The following is a 23,934-nucleotide window of genomic DNA, read 5'->3' on the forward strand; positions in this document are numbered from 1 at the left end:
GAGTAAGAGCAAAGGTTATAGAAATAACTGGAGAGTTATGTATGAGAGTTTTCTCATTCATCTTTGTCTAATACACACACTTAAATAGACTACTGCACGTTAGTCTGTACATATTTAGCTTGTATCACATACACACACATAAACATACATTACAATTTGTAATTTACAATTGTGAGTTGTCATGTTTGGCTTCAAACATATATTATTACTCGTTCACTGGAGGGCGCTGTTCTTCCGAATTCTGCTCCACTGACTAAAGTTCTCGCTTCACTTCTCAGCCGAGTTTTTACGTGAGCGGCTCAACGGAGGGGTCTGGAAGTATTTCTGGGTTTTTTCTTTCTTTCTTCCATCTAAAAAGATTATTCTGCACTGCGTATCTCCGTACCGCAGATGTGTTTGGGCTTTGCGGGGTGAATTTCTGAGTTTTTCCTGTATTTTCCTGTATCCAGACATGCAGCCTCCTCCAAGAAAGGTGAGACGATCTGCTTCTTCACACTTTTTAAGATGTTTTGTTGTCATGTCAGTACAGGCTATTTGTTTGTTAGCTTGCTTTCTTGTATCCTTGTTTGTCTGACTAAACAAACTGATAGATAGATAGATAGATAGATAGATAGATAGATAGATAGATAGATAGATAGATAGATAGATAGATAGATAGATAGATAGATAGATAGATGTTTTCTAGCTGTCTATCCTTACCATCATTTTTTGTCAGTTAATTATCTATTAATTAGGATAATTGCAACATCTTAAAATACTAGTAAAATATATACATATATTATGTAATGTGTGTAAATGTTTACATAAAACATTATACATCATGCATTATACATGTTACATTATGTTTATGTGTACGTTGAGTCCAGCATCTGCCCTGTCTCCATCGACTCCAGTATGCCAGACACGGGTTTCTCCTTCAGGCTGTTGTGATCTGGGTCAGAGTTGGTTCTCCATAGGCTGTCGTTGTGTGTTTTGCAGGTAAAAGTCACACAAGAGGTGAAACACACTCACACAGACCAGCTGAACAGACTCCAGCTCAAACACCAGACAGACTTGGACTTCCTAGAGGATCTGAGGTCGGGTTTGATTCACATTTTACGTTGCTTTTAAAATACCTATCAAGCTATTTTCTGTCTGTCTGTCGGTATATTAGTGCTGAACTGCTTGACTGTGTGTGTGTTTAATCCTCAGGACATACAGCCAGAAGAAAGCGCTAATAGAGAAAGATTACTCACAGGTGAGTTGTGGCTATATTCAATTGTATGAGTTCATAATTTAAAGTATGTTTATTTTTGATTATGTAGGTTGATTTTTGTTCTGATTTTATATAAACCTTTTAAAGATTTTCTGTTCAGAATAATGAAAAATGTATTAATGATGAACAGATGCGTCTTCCACTGATCACTGACAATTTATGTGTGAATTAGTTTGTTTTTGTAGAGAGGTAGAGTTAGTGACTCAGTGGAAAAAACTGTGGTTCTTAATGACCTGCAGGTTGTTGGTTTTCTGAATTTTTACCAGTTGCGTTTTGGTTTGAATCTGGTTTTCTTGTTTGTTTCAAATGTGTTGCTAAGAAGATCCACATGAAATAAGTTATGGGACAGACATTTCTCAAATTGCATTTTCAATTGTCTGACACTGAAGACTGGAGTAATGGCTTTTTATACAATATTAATACTTTTTCACAATATTACAAGTTGGAGTGCATTTTGATCAAATAAATGCAGCCTCGGTCAGCATAAGATAATTAATTGTTGTGTATATTGCATAAACAGATGAAAAGCACAAACAAACACCCAAATTATTTATATATTTACAACCTGACATGCTGACCGTCTTCATCAAGATACTATAAGATCTGTGTGATCACCTGGTGAATGGAGAGCCCAGCTGTCTGAATGACTCTCAGTATGTGTGTATGAGTGAGAGGCTCTTTTCTGTTGGATCTGAAGCTTGTGCACCTGCAGAGCTGCTGCATGCTGATTGGCTCATGAAGACAGGAATCTCTCTCTTCTTCAAGGTCTCTTCCTGAGTCGACTCTTCAGAGCTGGCAGCTTTTAGGACTGGGTTGACAGTGCCAGATTGTAGTCTGAGGGACAGAAAGCAAATCCTCTCTGTTTTGGGGGGATGGTACTCACTCTTTGTACTTTATGGAACTGGTTACGGTTCAGTTATTTCAGTTTGTTGAAACTTTGCTGGAATTATCATCAGTACACCTTTAAAAAATTAAGGCTCCCAAAGACGTTTTTCACAGCAGTCCCACTGAAGAACCAGTTTTGGTTGCCTTCCAAGAACCTTCCAGTAAACAGTTCTTAAAAGAACCACTTCTTCTCAGTGTGAAAATCATTTTAAAATTCTTAAGAATCATTTTACATTATAAGGAACCTTTTGTGGAATGGAAAGGTTCCATTGATGTTAAAGGTTAATCTTGGAACTATTAATGCCAATAAAGAATCTTTACTTTTAAGAGAGTAGTTGTGAAGTAATGAAAAGAACTTTGTACTAGCTTGGTTATTTTTCAGTTTCAGTTTTTTTTTTTTTTTTTGCTCTGATATTTTACCAAATTGTTTGTGATTTTTGGAGATCAGTCCAATACAGTGACATTTACTTGACTTGAAGATGGAAAGTGAGTGTTATTTTTCTCCTTTCTTCTGTTTCAAAGGCAGCCAGTTGCTTACTCACTTGTAAATCCACACGTTGGCGCAGTTTGTACCGCTGTCTGGCATTTAAGTGTCAAGCAGACAGGCAGAAATAGTAAATACCCATGTGGGTTTCACTTTTACGGACTGAAAGTTGTCCTCCGTGTTTTCCACATTTGCACTGATCTGGAGTGATGGGATTAAAGGAAACATTTCTCCAAGGCATCTGTTTTATTTAATTTTTTTGTGGTGATGATTGAAGTGGAATTTTTAAAAATGCTGCTCGGAAGCTTTAAATCTAAACTTTCATAAATGTTTAGTGACATTATATTCAAGCAATAGGAAAATTTACTCATCCTCAGGCCATCCAAGATGTAGATGAGTTTGTTTCTTCATCAGAGCAGATTTGGAGAAATTTAGCATTACATCACATGCTTACCAATGGATCTACTGCAGTAAATGGGTGCCGTCAGAATAAGAAGAGAAACAGTTGATAAAAACATCACAATAATCATCACAAAAGTAATCCACACCACACCATTCCATCAATTAACGTATTTTGTGAAGTAAAATTCCTTTCCAACTAAAATACGAGTTCTCTATCCATATTATTGCTTTCTCCAGTGAAAAAGCCATCTTGTCTGAATCAGGAGAGAAATATGCACAGATCAAGCACCATTTACAAGCAAAAACATTTCTAAACAGATGCGTTGGTAGATTTTGATGTGACAGGAGAACAAGAAGTGACAAACCTTTTCACTAGAAGAAGTGTTATTATGAGTTATGGACCTGTTATTTTGGCCAGAAGACCATCTGTATTGTATGAAGTGCTATATGAATGAATGTGGCTTGACTTTGTAGGCTCTGCAGAAGCTTGCATCACAGTACTTGAAGCGAGAGTGGTCTGGAGCCCCATCAGAGGAGCAGAAAGACTCCAGGTAATAAGAGGGATGAAAAGAGCAAAGAAAAGAGCATTTATGATTGATTTTCAATTTTGAAAGATGTTTGCGTGTATGTGTACAGAAATGTTTGGGCCGTATGGAGATCCTACTTGGAGGGTGTGATCAAAGTGAGCCAGTCTCGTATCAACGGATGTGAGAACTACAGGAGCCAGATCTCAGATCCTGTGAAGACGTTCAGAGCGCAGAAAGACCTTCAGCTGAAGAAGGTAAATGCATCAACAGATACTCTGCACTAAAGTGTAACATCACCATTCACAAACATGTTTATTCATCTGTCCTCTCTCAGTGCTGCGAACAGCTGGCAAGAGCTCAGGCCGATCTGCAGGTCACGATCAGAGACCTGGAGAAGAACAGGAAGACCTACCAGGAGGCGGAACAAACAGCACAGACTGTGAGAGAGAAAGCTGATATGGAGGCTAAGTACGTTTGCCGACCTGTCACATGTGAAGGAAGAGACATCAGCTGTCCACAAGACTAGGGCAGAGGGTTATCATGTTTTTCAGTTTTAAATGAAGATTCATCATTTTTTGCTGTTTTCTCTTACTCTTGTTTCTTTTTCTCTGGTATTTTTCTATTTTTCCTGTTTATTTGTGCAATACAATCAAAACTCAGTCTGTTTCAGTCACGCTCCAGTTTGAAGAGGGCGAGTGTGAAGGTACAATGCACAATATATATGTACCATATTGGTTCATTTGTTGATATTTAATATTTTAAAGTGCATGCTCATTTCTCCTATTTTTTATGTTTAGATTTCCATGTAACACTCACCCAGAGTTAAACTTTAAATAAAACTAATTATTTAATAACACTAATAAATGTTATCCAAAGTAACATTTACCACACAGTACCTTAAAATGTTGTTTCAATTATAGCATTAAAAATGTTTATGTTTTTTAGTCTTTTATTTTTATGTACTTTGACAGAATTCATTATTGGACATTATATCAAATAATATATTATTTTTTAATTAAAAAAGAGGGGGTGAGAAAGAAAAGTGGAAAATTGTTATTTACAAATTATGACAAAAATACATTTAAATAATAAAAAACTGTTATACATAAATTACAAACATATATACAAATAACATATGAAATAAATTAAAATTTTTAGGATGTAATCCATTTAATTAGGACATTATTTAACTACAGTGAATGATGTTTTGTCATCTTTATGTAGTAAAATTTGCTTGCAAATCATTGTGAACATTTTCTGTTGATTTCAGCTGAAAGCCAAGAAGAACGAATGGAAGTCAAAAGCCACACAAGCAAGGAATGATTACCTGCTCACACTCTCAGCCACTAACGCTCATCAGGACCGCTATTATGAGACAGATCTGATCAGCTGCATAAGGGTGAGGCCAAATGTTGATCAGCTTATAAATTTTTATTTATTTAAAATAATCTTTAAAGCAAACTGTGTTCAACAGTTAATAATAAGAAATGTTTATTGGGCATCAGATTAGCAGATAAGAATGATTTCTGAAAAATCATGTGACACAAAACACTGGAGTATTGATGCTGAAAATACAGCTTTGCATCACAGGAATACACTTGATTATATATACATGCATATATTATTTATAATCACTTTCATCACAAACAAAAATCCAATTGAAAATAAAAATACCATTCCTTGTTTTTGAGTCCAGGTTTTAGATGGCAGTTTCTACGATCACGTACAGAGTTTTCTGATTTCACTGTGTCAGACGGAGCTTGAGACGTCTCAAAGCATTCAAGACACTTTTCAGTGCCTGCTGGAGACGTCCAGTGGGGTGAGTTACACACACACTTGAGTATACACTGCTATGGAAAAACACACATGAACCACAGTGGCCGAATGTAGAGCGAGTAATATGATCTGCCACTAGAGGCTTATTGGATCAAATCCCAGCTCAAGCAGTTAATACTGACCTTAAAGAGAGAAATGTACCTGCTTTAGAGAGTTTGCAGTGGTTTAGGAATGAGATCTTTACTCTATGTTAGAGAAGACAGGTTTTTTTTAAGATATATTGATGTTTCAAGTCTGCAGTAACTGGGTAAAACATAAAAATGTTGAAATTAGAAATATAAAATCACTGTTATTTATTATTTTGTATACATTTGAAGAGAAATCGACTGATTTTTAGTAGTGACAGCCTTCAGCCTGTCATTAAGTCTGTTTGTAGTCATGTGTTGTTGTAATTCGATGATTCTCACAGTGTTTCCATTAAGTTTGCGGGACTCAGGTTTAATGTCTCTAGTCTAGCATCAGGTTACAACACACACACACACACACACACACACACACACACACACACACACACACACACACACTATTCAAGAATTACCTGTTCTGGTGGTCTCTCATTCCTCCCAGGGAAGGATTATGTTAGCTGTGCTATTGTTAATGTGACATCTTGACATTACTCAAGTAGTTTACATAAATGTTATTGTCCTTGTCTGTTTGTATGTGTGTGTGTGTGTGTGTGTGTGTGTGTGTAGGTGACACAGGATATTCACCAACAGATATTCATTCAGGACAACCCGGTGTTTCAGAAAGCTGCCCCCTTTCAGTATCAGCCCTGTGAAAATGATTCGGTATGTTGCCTTCTACTCAGGAATGTACTACAATCACACAAACAACAGAGCATGTAATAGTCATTCAAAAAGATTTTACATTTATTGTGGATTTAATGTTTTAAATGAAGGTTCACCACGTAATCTTATCCAAAAACATCTCTTTCACTTTAAATGTCACTTTAAAACATTCTTATAATATTCTTATTTGTTCATTAATCAGACAAAGAGGGAAAGTGCTCTAATGAAGGCCGAATGCATTCTTCCATGACTGTGCAACTGTTTTACAAATATGCAATTGCGCCCCCTGCTGCCAGCAGGTCATCACACCCCTCACCACACCAGCATAGTGGCCCGTTTGTTCGCTAACCCTCTTTTTGTTTGCGAGTCAAACAAGCATTAGTCTGTTCCTAAAGAAAACATTAGAGATGCAGCCCTCAGCGCTGGTGGGGTGAAAAGACCAGGGAAAATTGGGCGTCAGTGCAGGCAGGAAGCAACAGGCCTGTGAAAAGAGGGCATTGAGAAGTGAACCTGCCCCACCTCTTGCACCCCTCATGAACACCTCCCATTCCCCCATCCCAAAATATATAAAGCTTTTAAAAAAACAAATACTGTATATTATTAGAAATTGTTTTATCACATTCATTAGATGTATAATCATCAGTATCTGCATGTAGATCGTCTGATGCACGAAGGGTTCTGTGTTTTCTCACTCCCAGACGAGACTGATGGTTTGTGTTTTTTCTTGTATTATGCTAAAACCATTTCGTCAAGGAGCTGTTGTAATATTCAGGTTGTGGTGAACAGGAGTTGCTCTGTAAAGTAGAATCTCGAAGGATCATTCTTCAAGAGCTTACGTCACCTAATCATTTAGTCTGTCAATATTTACAGACAGAATATTTTAAGAGTGCAGAGATTTCAGTTTGGGAGATTGATGTTGTTCCAAGTTATGCTGGGACTTTCGTGTACACATGGGCACTGAGAAGCTATCATGGTTTCATATTCAGAAATAGGGTCTGTGTTGTAAAGTAAAGTAAATTCTCTCTTTCTTGGTCTCTTTAGGTCAGGGAACTGCTGAAGGAGAGCGGCACAGCTGAAGAACACAGTCTGAATAAAGAAGCACGGAAATGGGCCACACGTGTGGCCAGAGAACACAAAAACATCATCCTTACACAGCGGGTGAGGGGGCACTGAAACGCTGTAATGCATGTTGATTTTTGAAATTAAAAATATTGTTAGCATTTATTTAGATATTTATTTTTCATTTATATACTAGGGTTGTACTAATATTAAAATGTGACTGATAAATGGGCAATATGAAAATAAATGTAAAATCTAAGATTATTTTCATGAAAATTAATAGTTAATAATTAAAATTACATAATAATAAAAAATGTAAATGTAAAGTAAAAATTATCATGAACTAAAAATAAACAACATTTATTAAATTAGTTCATGTTATTTTTTAATAAATGTATTAATACATTATTAAAATTAAAGCATTTTAAAATTAAATTAGAAGTTGTATCTGTTAACATTAGTTAATGCACTAACATGAACAAACAATGAACATTAATAAAGAATTAAAAATTAAAAATAAAACAATAACTAAACTCAATAAAATATTGTATATATCATAAAATAATTACAATATAAAATTTATCTAAATAAAACTAAAACAATTACAACTAAATTCAATAAAATGAAAATATAAAACCTGTTTTGTTTTAGTGTATTATCACAACAGTAACAACAACATTCAATAAAAAAAAATGTAAAATAATAATAATAAAAAACATAAAACATTAAAAAAAATCAGTAATTTTAAATGCTGCAAGTAAATTTGGGCATCATTATAATGTACAGTTTGAAATTTGTGTTTGGTTTTTATGTTTTTTTAGACTCTTTTGGAGTATGAAGAGTCACATCTACAGGACCAGAATAACAATGAGCTGGAACTGAAAATGGACGATGCAAGAGAATGCATTCGGAAATCAGAGGTGAAGAGTGTTTATTTGTGTTTGGACATCAGTCTAGTTTATAAGTTGTCCATCACCTCTGGGAAAAACTCACACGCCCTCGTAAACTAAAGCCGCACATTCAGTCCAGTGAAGTTTGAAATAGTACCCTTTCTTGTATCAAATAATGTTGGAATAATTGATATACATAAACATTGTGTAATAAAATAGGAAGTTGGTAGATGATGAGTCCACTCTTCCTGTAGACGGTGAAACTGAAGGCAGAGGCGCGTCTGAACCTCCTCAGAGACATTGGTGTGGCTGTAGATGTCTGGCTGAAGAGCGCCATGAACCAAGTGATGGAGGAGCTGGAGAACGAGAGATGGGCGGGCCTTAATACCCACGATGCTTCATTCTCTGTAAGTCTCTCTTACAGTCAAAGCCAGATTCATGCAAACCCCTATAACCCATTCTAATCGTGTCTTACAATAAATGTCTAAAGCACTCTGTAGATGCTGACAGAGAAGATGATGAGGACACAGAGACGCTGGACGACAGCAGCTCCAGCCCCTCCAGCACTCACAGGAACTACCCTCTCACCTGCTCTGTGCTGTACGGCTATCAGGTGCACACCTAGTGTGATCTAGCCTGATGTTCTTTGGTCTATTCATCCATTTGCAATGTCATTTCCTGTGCTTTATTTCCACAGGCATCCCAGCCTGATGAGCTCACAATCCAGGAACAGGAGATACTGGAGCTTATTGATGATGGAGACATGGAGGACTGGGTTAAGGTACACACAGACCCTCTCAACTTGGTCAGGGGTTTTTAAACTTTCAAATGCCTATGATCCAATTGCTTCACTCATTTGTTTAAAAAAAAAGTGTATATATATATATATATATATATATATATATATATATATATTGAAGAGCTTAAATATATATATATATTTTTTTTTTATGTATACAGATCCATTTGTACTGTGTGAAGAAACATAATTTATTTATTTTTTTATCATACACTACTTTTCAAAGGTTTGGGGTCTGTAAGATTTTATTTTGATAGAAATTAAGGATGCATTAAATTGATCAACGGAGACAGTAAGGGCATTTATATTACAAAAGATTCTGTTTCAAACAAATGCTGTTTTTTCTATTCATCAAAGAATCCTGAAAAAATACGGTTTCCACAAAAATATTAAGTGGCAAAACTGTTTTCAACATTGATAACAATAAACGTTTCTTGAGCAGCAAATCAGCATATTAGAATGATTTCTGAAGGATCATGTGACACTAAACACTGGAGTAATGATGCTGAACATTTAACTTTACTTCACAGGAATAAATTACTTTTTAAAATAATTAAAAATAGAAAACATTATGTTATGTTGAAATCAAATTTTACAGTTTTTACTGTATTTTTTAATTATATTTTAAGTAAACAAACCCTTTGTGGGCATAAGAAAGAATTAATGAAAATTCTGTTAAAAATTAATTAAAATGAATTACAAATTAATTAAAATTTCAAAAATACATATAAAAATCTTTAATCTTTAAACTTTTGAACAGTAGTGTGTGTGTGTGTGTGTGTGTGTGTGTGTGTGTGTAGTATGAAAAAAAATAAGTATGATATAAAAATTATAATCATAGACTTCTTTTGAATGTACCTTTTGAACGGTAGTATATGTATAATTATTAATGCAATAATCAATTTGAAATAATTTGTATTTATATTAGAATTAGAATTTATTTATAAGTTAATAATTTTTTTTTTTAATTGTGCTAAATAAAAACTAAATTCTTGAAATATCTAAAAAAAAATACTTATTTTAAAGTAGCATTTATATGTTTTTGCTTTACAATGTTTTACAAACTATATAAATATTTTGTTTTGAATTTTGTTCTGTTCAAATACATTTGGTCTTTTTTATATCTCTAATTTTCTAACATTCTGTTGTGGCCCATAAGGTTTGAAAACCCCTGAACTACATGGCACTTAATGATGTTGCCATTTATTGGACAAGTGTCTGTTTTTCAGGCTAGGAACAGAGCAGGGCAGGTGGGATATGTGCCAGAGAAATACCTGCAGCTTCCGACCTCCAGCTCTCTACTGAGGATGCTCCAGTCTTTCTCCAGCATGGACGCCCAATCACACACCTCCAGCACTTCTGCAGAACAAGAGCCAGAAATAGAGACTCTCACCCAGAGCAGCCCGAACACTCATGGCAGCCGTGAGACCACTGGTTATAGTATAATAACTGGAGTAAAGCTAGTTCATAGTATTATAGTACCGAATGCTAAAAAAAACTGAACAAAACTCTACATTTTCTGCCCTCTTCCTCTTTTGCACAGCCGTAAATCTGGCCAGGGCTCTGTATGCCTATGAGGCTCAGACAGAGGACGAGTTGTCTTTCCCAGAGGGAGCCGTTATTTGCATTCTCAGCAAACACAACCAAGAAGATGATGGGTTCTGGGAGGGCGAGTTCAACGGCGCAGTGGGCGTCTTTCCCGCAGTATTAGTGGAGGATCTGTGCAGACCGGATAGAGCACACAAGAGCATGAATGTACAGGTTTATACACATACTACCGGAAATCACTGGTCACACTGAAAAAGTTTTTTTGTTCATGTTTACAGCAAGCCTATGTTCAATGCTGAAATATCTTTTGTAATAGCTGTTTCTTACCACCAGGTGGCTCTGTCAGTTTTGGATCAAGCAGCTTGTCCACCCACTGTGTTTCCATCCTGTAGCAGTCCAGAATCCGTCCCGCTGCCATCTTCGACCAGCACACTCACTTTAAACGGCTATCAATCCCCAGAAATCCCCAAAATCTCGAGCCATAGTAAGACAGAGCACCACAGCAAATCCTAAAGCTTTATATTAAACCTCACTGTAACTTTTTTAGTGATGTTCAATTTCACAACCCCATTGTCTTAAAAAGTTGAATAATAAAAAGACACATTATGTGCATTTATTCATTTAGCTACCTACAAATAAACTTAAAAATGTTATAATATATATATATATATATATATATATATATATATATATATATATATATATATATATATATATATAGTATTTGTTAATATTTTGACACAGCTTTTATTTGTATATTTTCAGTTTTCAATGTTTTAGTAATTTTGTTATATGCTTTTATCATTTTAATTATAATTTTTTTATTTCTGTTTTAGTTTTAGTAATTTTAGTACTTCAACTTTTACATATTTTCAGTTTGTTCCCAAGCAAGAATTTCTCATTTTCATTTAATATCTAGTTTTTATATTCAACTTTATTTCAAGTAACGCAAACCATTTTTAATATTAGGATTATGAAATTATTTAAATTATGAAAAGGTTTTAGTTAGAAATTTTAACACTGAGGCCTAGGGTTATTACAGCTAACTAAACCTATTGTTTGTTACTTTAAATAAAATAAATGTTAACTGAAATAAAATAACACACATACTTAGTGTACACTTAAATTATTATTTTTTGCACATAATATACCTGTACATACATAACTGCACTGATTTGTATTTTCTGTATTTTTTATTCTTTTATTGTGTGTTTTTTGTTCTGTCGCTGTCATTCTGTTGCACTGCGGAGCTTCTGTCACGAAAACAAATTCCCCGTATGTGTAAACATACCTGGCAATAAAGCTCATTCTGATTCTGATTCTGATTCTGATTCTGATAAAACAGAAAAATGATTTAATTTCAAGCTAGTTGCTAAAGCAGTGTTTTTCATTTTGCATTCTTTAACTTGATGTAGTAAAATAAAACTGAAGTAAAAATGTATACAAACTATATAGACATGGACAAACTATAAAAAACACAAAATGGAACATTTAAAAAAATTACAAAACCACTCTACAAAACTTTAAAATGGAAAATATAAACCAAATTTAAAATATGAATAAAACAATAGTATCTCAATATTATTACAATAGTATTTCAATGATAAAACAACATAACTGAGGCTTTTGTTCTGTTATTAGATTTATCAGATGTCAGAATCACATTCATCTGTGTTTTTCCTCCACAGGTCACACCCACACCCCATCACCCAGATCCCCAGGAGAGGGCGGGTCGGGCCTGAGACCTGTGAGAGCTGCACTTCTAAAGCTGCATGCCAATGATGGGCGCTTTTCTGTGAATTCTGATGGGTGTTTTTGTTTTCTGCAGGTAAGAGTTGCTCCTCCTCCACCCAAACAGCAGGCGCAGGGCCAGGTGCAGAAGAGAGAAGAGGTGGAGATCACACTGGTTTGAGTGACACTTTGGGACACATTTTACAAATTGACGTTGCCATGCTTGGATGCACTGCGTGAATTTGGTCCGATGCAGGGTGGACGTTCTGAAACTTCTTGAAGATAGAGATGCACAAGCTGACGAGTACTTAAGTGGTTCCAGACCTCCTCCTCCAGTTTGTTTTTGACAAGGCCCAAATGTGTTAATGAAAGGACATGCAAAAGCAGGCTTTACTAGAGCTACAAAGAGACTTTAAAGGGAAAAGTGGCAATTTCAGTGTTGACTTTGTATGTATGATTATATATTCTGTCCATAAAGAATTTTAGGGCTAACATGTTTAGATGCATATTATAGTTTTGGCTAATCTGTACCTTTATTGTCAGTATTTTAATCATCTGATCAGACATTATTTGAATGAATATTCATTTTGTAGGTATTGTTTATTTCATGAGGCTAAACACAACCTGAGCACTTTAGATTTAGTTTGTAATGCATTATAGTATTTTGATTTATTTTGGAAATTCTCCTTTTCTTTTTGTTGCCATTTTCTTCATGTTGTTTATTTTAAAACCAACATGGGGAGATGGTGAGAAACATTCATTTTTAGTTTCACAGTATTTGTTTAAAAAAGTTTGAGTGTTTCTACAGTGGAGTACAAAAGGAAAGGATTTTGTAGCAGCCACATGTTCTTTTGTCGTTGTGTGGGAAAAGTGGAGGGAAAAAATATTTTATTTTATTTAACTTTTGTATGTCTTAATGTGCAGGAAATGTTTCATTTAGATAAAATTCAGAGGTTTACAAATCTTACTTCACTCAGTTTTGTGTCATTTTAACAATGTCTCAGGATGACGCACAGATTTATTCTTGTCAGATTTCATGTTGTTCGTTCAAAGGCTGCCACGGGCACTTTTTCTGATCAAAGCGAAAGTAAAAACATTTCTGTCTACATACTTTGTGAAGTGGATAACAATAAAATTGAATAAATGTAAACTCAGCAGTTTTCAGTCACAAACTCACTAAATCCTCTAACCACATTAAAAATAATATTTTTTTCTGTTCTCTTCGTAGCGGGACGTGCTCCTTTACAGTTGTGTTCTGGTCAAATGCCTGTGGGTTTACTTTGGATCACGTGGGCTACTGCTGACTAAACCTAAACAAACCTGCTTGAGATACGATCTACTTTCGAAAATGAGATCAATGGCGTGTTTGCAGGGGGTTTTACACTTGACCTCAATTAACGTGCGATATTATGTGACGAAGTCATAGTTTGAGATGTTGTTCACGCACGAATTTTGAGTGCTGTCGATTTCTTGGATATGGAATAATACAAAGTAACTTTTTTCTCGAAATTCTATGAAAAAAGGAGCATTGCGACAAATACACTGAATTACGAGACTTTTTGATTAACGTCTCGCAATTCTGAGAAAAAAAAAAATGCTAGAAAAGTCTCAATTGTGAGAAAGAACTGCAGTTACGTTAGATATACATTATAGATATTTATTTTATCACGTGGCAGAAACAAGCTTTAGCGGCAATATGCAACAAAAGGTGCATGTCTGAGTTTAATCATGTTGGGGAATAGTCAAGCAAAAATTACTTTCACTCACGTTTGTTGGAGTTTTGCCTTCATATCAAATATAATTTCACAATTCATACAATAAAGAACCAACCAGGATAATAGTGATTCCATTAGATACTTTAATACAGTTAAAAAAAAAAAAACCTCATACGTGCATACAGCAGTTAAAAAACAAATTAATACACTAAGTCTTGTAAATATTTGTTCGTCCATAAACATAAAAATGCCACAATCAGTTTCATCACTTCATACGTTTTGGTTTTTTTCCCCCTTAAGGGATAAATAAAGTTCACAGACAGCCACCAGCAATAAAACAGTTCCTCTGGCTTTATGAAAGGCCACTCAGTCGTTCACTGACTTCCCAAAGCTTTTTGGCCACCGCGTCATCTTTGGCTTTGGCACTGACTTCCTCCACAGCGCAGCATGAGAAATAACGTCCACTCAAATGCTCGATTCCTTCCTGGATGGCACAATGCAGAGTTGTTTGGGCTCCGGTTTTTGGGTCCAGGAACAGCAGTCTAGCCACTGGTTCGATGAACACTTTCTGCCAGAGACTCACATGGCGGGAGAGCTCAGTCTTTACAACACCTGCAAAAGGGTGAAACAACACATCAACTGAGTGGCTCACTCTGCTAAGCTGCTGGTTCTGAATCTCTGAGGTCCTGGGTTTCTGGAAGTCGTGGCCTAATGGTTAGAGAGTTTGACTCCTAACCCTAAGGGTGTTGGTTCGGGTCTCAGGCCGGCAATACCACGACTGACTCAACTCCCTTGAGCAAGGCACCGAACCCCAAACTGCTCCCCGGGCGCCACAGCATAAATGGCTGCCCACTGCTCCAGGTGTGTGTTCACTGCTGTGTGTGTGCACTTTGGATGGGTTAAATGCAGAGCACGAATTCTGAGTATGGGTCACCATACTTGGCTGTATATCACATCACTTTCATTATTACGTATTTGTTTAACCCAACTGATCGGTGATTAAACATCTTCAATAGAGAATATATAAGACAAGTTTATCAGGTTTATCAAAAAACAGGAAATAGCTCTGAGCATTCCAGATGATAGGCTAGATTAGTATCAATGATGTGGAATTCACACTCACACACACAAAGACTATAGGTCTCATTCACTCTTATTTTTTACTCCTGTCATAATTCTTCATTTCATTATTTATCGTTTTAAATTGTTTCATTCCTACTGGGAATGTGATTTTGCGTTCCAGTGTATCCAGTTTGTAGTAAACATACTGCTTTCCTGATTAGTAAACAAAAAGTTGTGAATGGCACTCAAGTTACACAACTGATGCTGGTAGGTCATATGATGGTGACAACATGGTGGATGTAGTACATCAGAATTACAATTATACTACCCATATTAATACTACATGTACTAAATGTTTTGATGAAGTTTCAAACCAAATGTAGTACAATATGAGCTCTCGGATGGAGCTTCTGTTATTGTATGGTCAAAAAGTGTGGCCATATTTACCACTTTGAGGATGAATATACAAGTAGAAAAATAACTACCATCATTTACTCAACCTTGTGACATTCCAAACCTCTATGACTCTTCATTTGTGGAATGCAGAAAGGGGAATTTGAGTGATGTACAAAAGAATATAAAAACAGTCATACAGGTTTTGAATAACATAAGGGTTGGTGAATAATGACAGATCTTTATAAACCATTCCTTCATGTATGATTTACCTGGATGAACACTGTAGCAGGTGACGGTTGTGCCCTTCAGTCTCTTGGCCAGTTCGTGAGTGAAGAGCACATTACAGAGTTTGCTGTTGCAGTAGGCCTGGAAGAACTGCCAGCTGTATCTCCCTGACCCCAGGTCTTTGGTGGCGACAAGAGAATCGAAATCAATCTTGCCCCAGCTATGGGCCATGGAGGACAGTGTGACAACACGAGCAGCAGGACTCTCCTTCAGACGATCCAGCAGAAGACATGTGAGCAGAAAATGGCCAAGATGGTTGACACCAAACTCTATGCCAAAACCATCCTCGGTTCGACCATCCGCCACAAGACCTAAACATTAAGAAACCTTTGTATACAGTGCCACATGTTGCCCATAATACTCAGCTAGTGCTCAATCAAGACAGCCAGATGTTGCTTACAATCTGATTTAAAACCGAATTGATGGTTTGGCATACCTGCATTGTTGATGAGCAAGTCCAGTTTTGACTCAGATTTGAGGAAGTTTTCAGCAAACGTTCGCACAGATTTGAAGCTTCCAAGATCAAGCTCCATGAACAGGATGTCATTGCTTCCTGTGGCCTGAACAACAAATACGGATTCAGTAAACACTCAAAAACTCTTGAATCAGTGGTCAGAAGTGATGGTCCTCACCTTCTTGATGTCATTTATAGCCGCTTCAGCTTTCTTCTGGTTTCTGCAGGCCAGAATGACTCTTACTCCACGACCTGCCAGGTCTAGAGCTGTGGCCTTACCGATACCAGTGTTCCCACCTGAAACATCAAGCCAAACATCTCTCATTACCACAACTAACACACGTGCAGACTTTCCTCAGCGTCCCAACGCTAACGTGAAGGCGACAAGCGCGCATTTAACGCGACGTTTTTCAGAGAATTGATTATAAAAATAAAAAAAAACTCACCTGTAATAATGGCCGTTTTCCCGGTCATGTCAGCGGTTCCTTTACATTTTGACTTCTTAAACAACGTCTCCACCAAAACGACATAAAGAGCTGCGATGAGCGCACCGGCGATGATGAGATGAATCATGTTTGTGACGCGCTGCAGGAGTCTGCGGGCGGTTTTATGCACTCCGCCCGGGCCAGAGCCTGATAAACCGGTCCGGGGTTTTCCTCCATCTCCGCATGAGTGCTCTACGAAACCGGTTTTCAGGTGCTCAAGTAACCTACAGATCTTTCAAGGCCAAAGACTGCTCATTTATCGTAATATCTTGTTTTATTTACAAATGGGGTACAAATTAGAGCTGGAAACTCTTGAAAATGGAGTAGGCTACTTTTGTTTTGACACAACGAATCAGTTTAAGGTGCTTTCATATTCATGTGTTGATCGATCTGTGAATTTTATTTATTTTTTAAAATATGGGTCTAAATACAGTTTTGATCCCTGATTTGTATTTTTTTTTAAATTCCAACAAATATTAAATAATCATCACAAGTAAACAATTTATAGAAAACACACACACACACACACACACACACAAACTGGCCAGAGTAAATAACAAGGTTGTACATTAAATACACTTTTAATTAAATTCAACATTTTTTTCCCTTACAATAACGTTTGAAAATGTTGAGACCAAATACAGCAAACGCCACAATTTGTGTTAGAATTGAGAAAATGAAATCATTTACGTCTACCTACTACACTATATTTTAAAATGCGATTTATTCCGGTGAATTTCAGCAGCCATTACACAAGACTGATTCACATGATACTTAATTTAATTTAAATTAATTTAATAATAATAATAATAAAAATAAGTTAATTAAAAAAAATTAAAAGCTGAATTTCAGCAGCCATTACACAAGATTGATTCACATGATACTTAATTTAAATTTATTTAATAATAATAAAAAAAATTAATAAAAATAAATTAAATTAAAAAATAATATATTAAGTTTGTAGTAGTTACTGGTAAAACTGAAGGAAGCGATTGAATGTTGTTTGAAATACCTAGGGATGACATCACCAATGAACTCAGTGCCAAACTATTTAGAGTTTTTCTCATTTCACATTGTCATGAAGATACTGAGTAACTGGGCTCAAAGTGTTCACATCCCTTGATGTGTTTTTGACACCTGCAATCCACAGGTGATGATTCATATTGTTCCTAAATCACTTACATTTTCTAACTGGGAGAGGTGACACATTCAGCACAGTAAGGCCTCGGTATCCCCGGACACACCCAGTGAGTTACGTCTTTACTTTGGTATGAAAAAGAAACATGATTTATGTAGTGGAAACCTGGCCCCAATCAAAGAACATTTTTATTAGAAGAGTTAACGGCTCCTTTTTTTTTGCGGTCAGAGCATCTTATGAACTGCAAAATTTGACACAGGCTTTTTATAATATGCAAAAACACTGATTTATCTAACACAGTTGCCCACAGGTGCCAGTAAACAAATTGTGCAAGTGCAAATCCATACAGGTGTTATGAAACGGACGATCTCATGCTAAACCAACAAGCCTCTCGCTGACTTCCCAAAGCTTTTTGGCTACTGCATCATCTCGGGCTTTAGCATAAACATTCTGCACCGCACAGCTAGAGAAATAGCGTCCACTTAAGTGTTCAATACCCTCTTGAAGTGCACAGTAAAGAGACGTCTGAGCTCCAGATTCCACGTCCGAAAAGAAAAGCAGCAAAATCGGTGCCAAGAACAGCCGCCACCATAAATTGCTGTGGCGACTGATGTCCGTTTTGATGGCCCCTACAAAATAATTCAGCATTGATTACTTATGACCCACAATATTTTATCAAGTACTGCTTTTTAGAGAATAAAGAACACAGACAGACCTGGATGAAGACTGTAGCAGGTGACATTTGTGCCTTTGAGTCTCTTGGCCAGTTCATGTGTAAACAGGACATTGCAGAGTTTGCTGTGACTGTACATCCCTAATAGGGCCACTGCAGAATTTCCCAAACCCAAATCTTTATGAGTGTTGATGCAGTCAAAATCAATTTTCCCCCAGCTATGGGCCATTGAAGAGACCGTCACAACTCTGCTTGGGCCACACTCTTTTAACCTTTCCAACAGCAGGATGGTTAACAGAAAATGACCGAGGTGATTAACGCCAAAGATCCTTCCAAAGCCATCCTCAGTCTTGCCATCAATTACAAGTCCTACCAAAAAAGAAAAAGAAATCAATATAAAGTTTTTAAACCTATTTTAAATTAGTTATCTTCAAAAGTTAGTAATTGTATCATTGCAATTGCATATATTTAACATCTACCTGCATTGTTGATAAGAATGTCCAATCTGGATTCTTTCTTGAGAAAGTTTTCAGTGAAAGACCTCACGGATTTCAAACTGGCCAGATCCAAGTGCATATACAACACCTCTCTGTTTCCTGATTCCTGTGTGCCAGTCACATCAGTTCATTGATTTCACATGCATACATACACTGATTTTATACAGTCCTACACTAATTCTGCCAAATTTATATAGCAGCGTCTAAGATTTGATCAATAAAACAGCATGCTACTGATATGACTGGATTTTATTTATTTATTATTTCTAAAATTACCATTTTCATAAGGGCAGTTTTTTAATGAGGAAATATTAAAAAAGTGCAACAGTGGGGATCTCAAGATAAAAATTCCATTCGTTTTCTACAAAAAAACTTTGAAACATACAAAAAACTGACCTATAAATATGAACTACTTAATTGATGGTATACGTGTTTGTTGAAACATGTTTTGCAATGAATCTAAAATACAAAGTTTTTATATAGCCTACACAATCAAAATGTCAATTATACAACTATTTAAAGATTTTGATTGTTTTTCTTTGCGGTGCTTCATGATTTCGATTTCGTTTTTTTCCCATTTATGTAGTTTGTAATGTGATTCATCTCATAGCTGGTTGGTATGGATCATGGCTTAAAGCTCTTTAAGGAAGAGAAAAACATTTTTCAACAGTGCAGGGCTAGCCGGGGCTTGTCAGGAAATTTCATGGCACCGCCAGAGGCCCCCCAAGGATTTGCTAATGAATTTTACTGTTTTTTATTTTTTTTTACTTTCAGTGTCACTTTCATTAACTAAAAAAAATGAAATAAAAATTATCTAAGGTTAACGTATATGTTTTGATGTAATGTGACCAGGCAAGTGGCACGTTCTCCACGGGATTTCCAAATTGCTTAAAATAAATAACCAGGTGTTGGTTGTTTGCGCTGCGCCGATTGATGGTTGCATGACATCAAAGTACCGCGAGAGCTTTAGAGAGCAGAGCATGCTCCAGTTTCACATCGCACACGTAAATCCGGGCTCACACTACAGGATTGAAAGACCAGCCGAATCACCGTGTTGCTCGCACTACGCAATGAGATTTGTTCTCATCTGTCATAGCTGCGCGCAGACTACACAACACAACGCTAACGAGGTGCACACACTACAAAACATAAAGTGAAGAGGCGTTCCCGAACATCAGCGAAAATACGTTTTCTCACATAAATTCTCGAGAGAAATTACAGCGATTAAAGGCCATTTCTTCAACTGGCCCTTCAACTGGTCTGTGCAGTTATTTTATCCAACAGAAAGAAGAAACCACGACATAAGAGATTATGGCAGAAACAATGGCCTGGAAGACGTGGACTGTCAGTAGCCTACTGCAAAAGAGTTGGAGGTAATTAAACAGTGCAATGAAACGTTGTATTATATACACAATGTATGCAATTTTTAAATTTATTTCTAGTTAGTTGATTTGATGAATTTTTGGCTTTTCGTTTCTGTTCATAAAGATGAATGTTAAGAGTGTTTATGCCATCTGCACTGTGTTGGCTGGATTCGTTTCACTTGTCATTGAGTCGCTCAAATTACGAGATCACTTGGCAATCACTTGTCGTCAGGGCCACACACACGTGCATATAACATGATGTATATGGGTAGTTAACATAATAAAAAATTATCTTACAGTAAATTAATGCCTCTAGTTTAAAAAATTTGAACAGGCCTTTGACTATCCCGCTCCCTCACCCAAGAGGAGTGGGAAAAATAGATTTTAATTATGACAAATAATGGTTTATTTAAAAAATATAGTTGCCAAATGCATAGGCTTTCTAGCATTAATATGATGATACTATAGCAACAATTTAGGACAGTCCATTTCACAAAGTCGCATTTTTATTGTTGCTCTGACACAAATTCCCGCGCAAGCAGTTTAACTAAGAAAGCAGTACTACTGAGATAGCTATGATGAACTTTTTTTTTTTTCATGTTTAAAGGGGTCATATGATGCTGCTAAAAAGAACATTATTTTGTGTATTTGGTGTAATGAAATGTTTATGCTGTTTAAGATTCAAAAAACACATTATTTTCCACATACTGTACATTATTGGTTCTCCTCTATGCCCCGCCTTCTGAAACGTGTCGATTTTCACAAGGCTCATCCAGGGGGGAAGGAAGTCGACCGGAAGTTGAAGTCGGCTGCGTGCCGCCATCTTGTAGCAGAACTTCACTTGCGTTAGCATCCCATTGACTCCCATTCATTTTGGCGTCACTTTGACAGCGAATAACTTTACATCTGAGGCGTTTAAAGACTCCATTTGTCCATTATTTATTTCTAAAGATACACGACAATGTATAAAGGGCTCCATTACCTTCTATGTTACATTATGGCCCCGTAGAAACAGTTTTTTTGTAAAAATAGGCTAACGATTGCGTCATAACCACTCGACTCTCTGTCGCACAGTAGAGAAATTACCGTACAGACAGGAGGAGAAGCTCGCAGGCAATCGGGGCGACGTCAAGAGATATGGCGTACTGGCGTTACATTTTTAAATACTATACAAAATAATTAATCAGAATACTTACTCCTGCTCACTCACGCCAAAGAACTCCCTGCTCTAGCTCGCCGTCTCTGCAAGATTTACGATGGCAGTTTGCACGCACAGCTACTAGAAGATTTACATCTGTCAGACAGGTTGCTGACGTCATCAAGCTTAGTTTGAGTCTGCGCGTCAGAAACGGAAGTGCTAAAAATCGCTAAAAATGGGCTTCACTTGTCTCAATTGAGTTCCAATTGGGTCGCTGTGTCCATTTCTTTTACTGTCTATGGGCTCATCTCTCTGAAAAGCGAGGTGTGCTGTGATTGGCCAGCTATCCAGCGCATTGTGATTGGCCGAATACCTCAAGCATGTGACGCCTCTTAACATATTGTGATGCCTTGTCCGGCCAGAGCGACAAAACATTAACATCAAACCCATTATAAACGTGATATAAACATGATTTCTAGTCATGTCTTCTTTTGGAAGGCAAAAACAAAGTAGTTTCGCTTTCTCAACGAAACAGCATCACACAGTGAGCCGCGGCTGGCTTGAGAACGGTGCGGCAGGCGGATTCTACGAAGGAGCGTACCTTGGTCTTGCAGCAACCACATTTGAGGACCCCGGGCTGGACTCCGCTTCATCCACAGTGAAAGCCAATTCGGCGATCCACAGTGCAAAGTTGATGTATTTCCTCAGCGACCAGCACGGAGCAGCTCCAGGCATATGAAGTGGATATCATCCTCTTTTGGAAGGCCAAACAAAGTAGTTTCGCTTTCACAGTGAAACACAACAATACTACAACGAGAATAAAAGGTACCCTTCTTTCTTTGTATGAACATTTGGGCGGTGTTATGCAAATCTTCCCACATACTGACATAGAGATGTGGGGGTGTGTTAGAACGAGCCGTTTCAGGGGGCGTGGATGAGTGTTAACTTTTATAAAGAATATCTCTTTGGATTTGAGACTTTAGTCTTTGCAACTTTACAGATCTTCTTTATGCACCAAGAGCTTGTAACACTCTAAAGAGAAAGGAAAAATTTAAATTGCATCCTATGACCCCTTTAATAGAGGGCTATATGATCGTAGTTTAAATATTTCACTGTATTGTTATTGCTTGTTGCTGTTCAAGTTAACTTAAAATGATGAATCTGTTAAATGGGTCACAATGGATGTATTATGTCAGGGAATCAGTCGCATTGAGCTTGTTTCATTGTAAAGCAGACACAATTAACTATTTCTGGTTGTTGTGGTGGTATCACTTGTCTATATTTGTGGTAAAACTGCTGCCTAAAACTTCTCACATTTTTATTTCCTGGATGTCAGATTTTTTAATTTGGTGGCTATGCGATTTTGTTTCCACTGAAACAACTTCCACTGACCTGCCTCGCGACCAAATCTATCTGTGTGAACCCTGTATTCTAATAGTTGTAGTAATATCGGTCCGACAAATACGTGAATGGGCCACAAAAGTATTTTTTGTATTTTTTTTTTTTGGAAGGATGCTGTCATATAAGATAACAACCAACAAAGTTGTGAAACAAGACACGACCTGAGATTTGAACGCAGCTCAGTGGTTTTGAATGAGACGCGCCCCCTAGTGGAACTTTCATTTTTGTCTCATTTAGAAACGGCCATTATCCTCAATAACAGTAATGCAATGTTCGCCTCGCTCTCACCCTCTGGATGTCTGTGACAGCAGCCCGAGCTCGGCTTTCATCCCTGCAGGCTAGAATCACACGAGCTCCCCTTTTCGCCAGCTCCAGCGCGGTGGCTTTGCCGATGCCAGTGTTTGCTCCTGCAATTAAACCAGCTTAAAATGTCAGTCTTAGCTATTCAGTTGCTCATCACGAAATGCCTGTGTGGACGAGTTGTCAATTTTGCGTTGTGTAACACGCATGGAGTGTTTACGAGAAAAGTAAAATATGCAAAAGCGGTTTTAAAAATGTCAATAATAATAAAATGAGGACATGCATGACTGTTTGCAGGGAATATCAAATGCACTAAAACCGAGCACATACCAGTCACGATCACGGTCTTCCCGTGCAGCTTGGCCATACTTTTACATTTTGGCAGGTGCAACACCGTGACGCACAGCAGCAGGTAAAACCCGACGAGTCCTCCGCAAATGAGCAGAACGGTAAACATTATATTCAGACGATCAGAGCAATAACTTGCTTATGAAAGACCTCGGTTTACCCCAGACCGGGAACAGGAAGATGAGCCTGGAGCCAAACACGCCCTCCTGTTAATAATCTATTCAGATTACAAAACCCATGTCCAGACACTCACAACTATTATACTGAACAGTACACCACTGTTGAGCTGCTTTAATTAACTACACTGAATTAAAATGGCATCTAAATATTTGTTACAATTTCTGAGGAAAAAAATAGTGTCATAAGCATATTACAACAATTAACGCTTAACTAAGAATAATGGTCAAATTTATAACTGTTAATATTCTAAAATAAGATCATCTTTATGACGTATGCAGGCTACAAATGCGGGCT

At 36.9% G+C, this 23,934-nt stretch overlaps 3 protein-coding genes across 4 annotated transcripts; 1 reads left to right on the forward strand and 2 right to left on the reverse strand.

Annotated features, from left to right (window-relative positions):
• Nucleotides 1–264: 264 nt before the first annotated feature.
• On the forward strand, nt 265–13,076 carry si:ch211-176g13.8 (F-BAR and double SH3 domains protein 2). 2 transcript variants are annotated; one of them, XM_042732971.1, is made up of 20 exons: nt 265–472; nt 979–1,076; nt 1,192–1,237; nt 3,501–3,577; nt 3,663–3,807; nt 3,888–4,022; nt 4,203–4,256; nt 4,824–4,952; nt 5,250–5,372; nt 6,082–6,177; nt 7,219–7,335; nt 8,058–8,156; nt 8,381–8,533; nt 8,617–8,739; nt 8,824–8,907; nt 10,155–10,347; nt 10,469–10,686; nt 10,807–10,957; nt 12,162–12,220; nt 12,302–13,076. In XM_042732971.1, exons 1-20 carry the CDS (start codon nt 452–454, stop codon nt 12,383–12,385), a joined length of 2,205 nt encoding a protein of 734 aa, XP_042588905.1. In that variant the 5' UTR covers nt 265–451; the 3' UTR covers nt 12,386–13,076. The 2 variants fall into 2 exon arrangements, with proteins under 2 accessions (XP_042588905.1, XP_042588906.1); XM_042732972.1 differs by having other exon boundaries at nt 10,469–10,680.
• A 965-nt stretch (nt 13,077–14,041) lies between these two features.
• On the reverse strand, nt 14,042–16,871 carry LOC122138734 (dehydrogenase/reductase SDR family member 13-like). Its single transcript, XM_042732973.1, has 5 exons — nt 16,563–16,871; nt 16,295–16,413; nt 16,099–16,222; nt 15,647–15,973; nt 14,042–14,531 (listed from the first exon to the last, which is right to left on the reverse strand). The coding sequence occupies exons 1-5, from the start codon at nt 16,687–16,689 to the stop codon at nt 14,272–14,274; spliced, it is 957 nt and encodes a 318-aa protein (XP_042588907.1). The 5' UTR covers nt 16,690–16,871; the 3' UTR covers nt 14,042–14,271.
• A 569-nt stretch (nt 16,872–17,440) lies between these two features.
• LOC122138736 (dehydrogenase/reductase SDR family member 13-like) lies at nt 17,441–23,706 on the reverse strand. Its single transcript, XM_042732977.1, has 5 exons — nt 23,443–23,706; nt 23,101–23,219; nt 18,892–19,015; nt 18,455–18,781; nt 17,441–18,368 (listed from the first exon to the last, which is right to left on the reverse strand). Exons 1-5 carry the CDS (start codon nt 23,567–23,569, stop codon nt 18,109–18,111), a joined length of 957 nt encoding a protein of 318 aa, XP_042588911.1. The 5' UTR covers nt 23,570–23,706; the 3' UTR covers nt 17,441–18,108.
• Between the last annotated feature and the right edge of the window lie 228 nt (nt 23,707–23,934).

The sequence above is a fragment of the Cyprinus carpio genome, chromosome B10, assembly GCF_018340385.1.
Source record: "Cyprinus carpio isolate SPL01 chromosome B10, ASM1834038v1, whole genome shotgun sequence".
Classification (NCBI taxonomy): Eukaryota; Metazoa; Chordata; class Actinopteri; order Cypriniformes; family Cyprinidae; genus Cyprinus; species Cyprinus carpio.

What these genes read in the sequence shown, in the direction of transcription:
- si:ch211-176g13.8 (XM_042732971.1), top strand. Translation starts at nt 452, where the DNA reads ATGCAGCCTCCTCCAAGAAAG. An exon ending in TAGAGAAAGATTACTCACAG is followed by an intron (nt 1,238 to 3,500) that starts GTGAGTTGTGGC and finishes TTGACTTTGTAG; the next exon opens with GCTCTGCAGAAGCTTGCATC. An exon ending in CTGTGCTGTACGGCTATCAG is followed by an intron (nt 8,740 to 8,823) that starts GTGCACACCTAG and finishes TTATTTCCACAG; the next exon opens with GCATCCCAGCCTGATGAGCT.
- LOC122138734 (XM_042732973.1), bottom strand. Translation starts at nt 16,689, where the DNA reads ATGATTCATCTCATCATCGCCGGTGCGCTCATCGCAGCTCTTTATGTC. An exon ending in GAAAACGGCCATTATTACAG is followed by an intron (nt 16,414 to 16,562) that starts GTGAGTTTTTTT and finishes TTGATGTTTCAG; the next exon opens with GTGGGAACACTGGTATCGGT. An exon ending in CTGCTACAGTGTTCATCCAG is followed by an intron (nt 14,532 to 15,646) that starts GTAAATCATACA and finishes ACCCTTTTGCAG; the next exon opens with GTGTTGTAAAGACTGAGCTC.
- LOC122138736 (XM_042732977.1), bottom strand. Translation starts at nt 23,569, where the DNA reads ATGTTTACCGTTCTGCTCATTTGCGGAGGACTCGTCGGGTTTTACCTG. An exon ending in GAAGACCGTGATCGTGACTG is followed by an intron (nt 23,220 to 23,442) that starts GTATGTGCTCGG and finishes GTTTAATTGCAG; the next exon opens with GAGCAAACACTGGCATCGGC. An exon ending in CTGTCACAGACATCCAGAGG is followed by an intron (nt 19,016 to 23,100) that starts GTGAGAGCGAGG and finishes ACTGGCACACAG; the next exon opens with GAATCAGGAAACAGAGAGGT.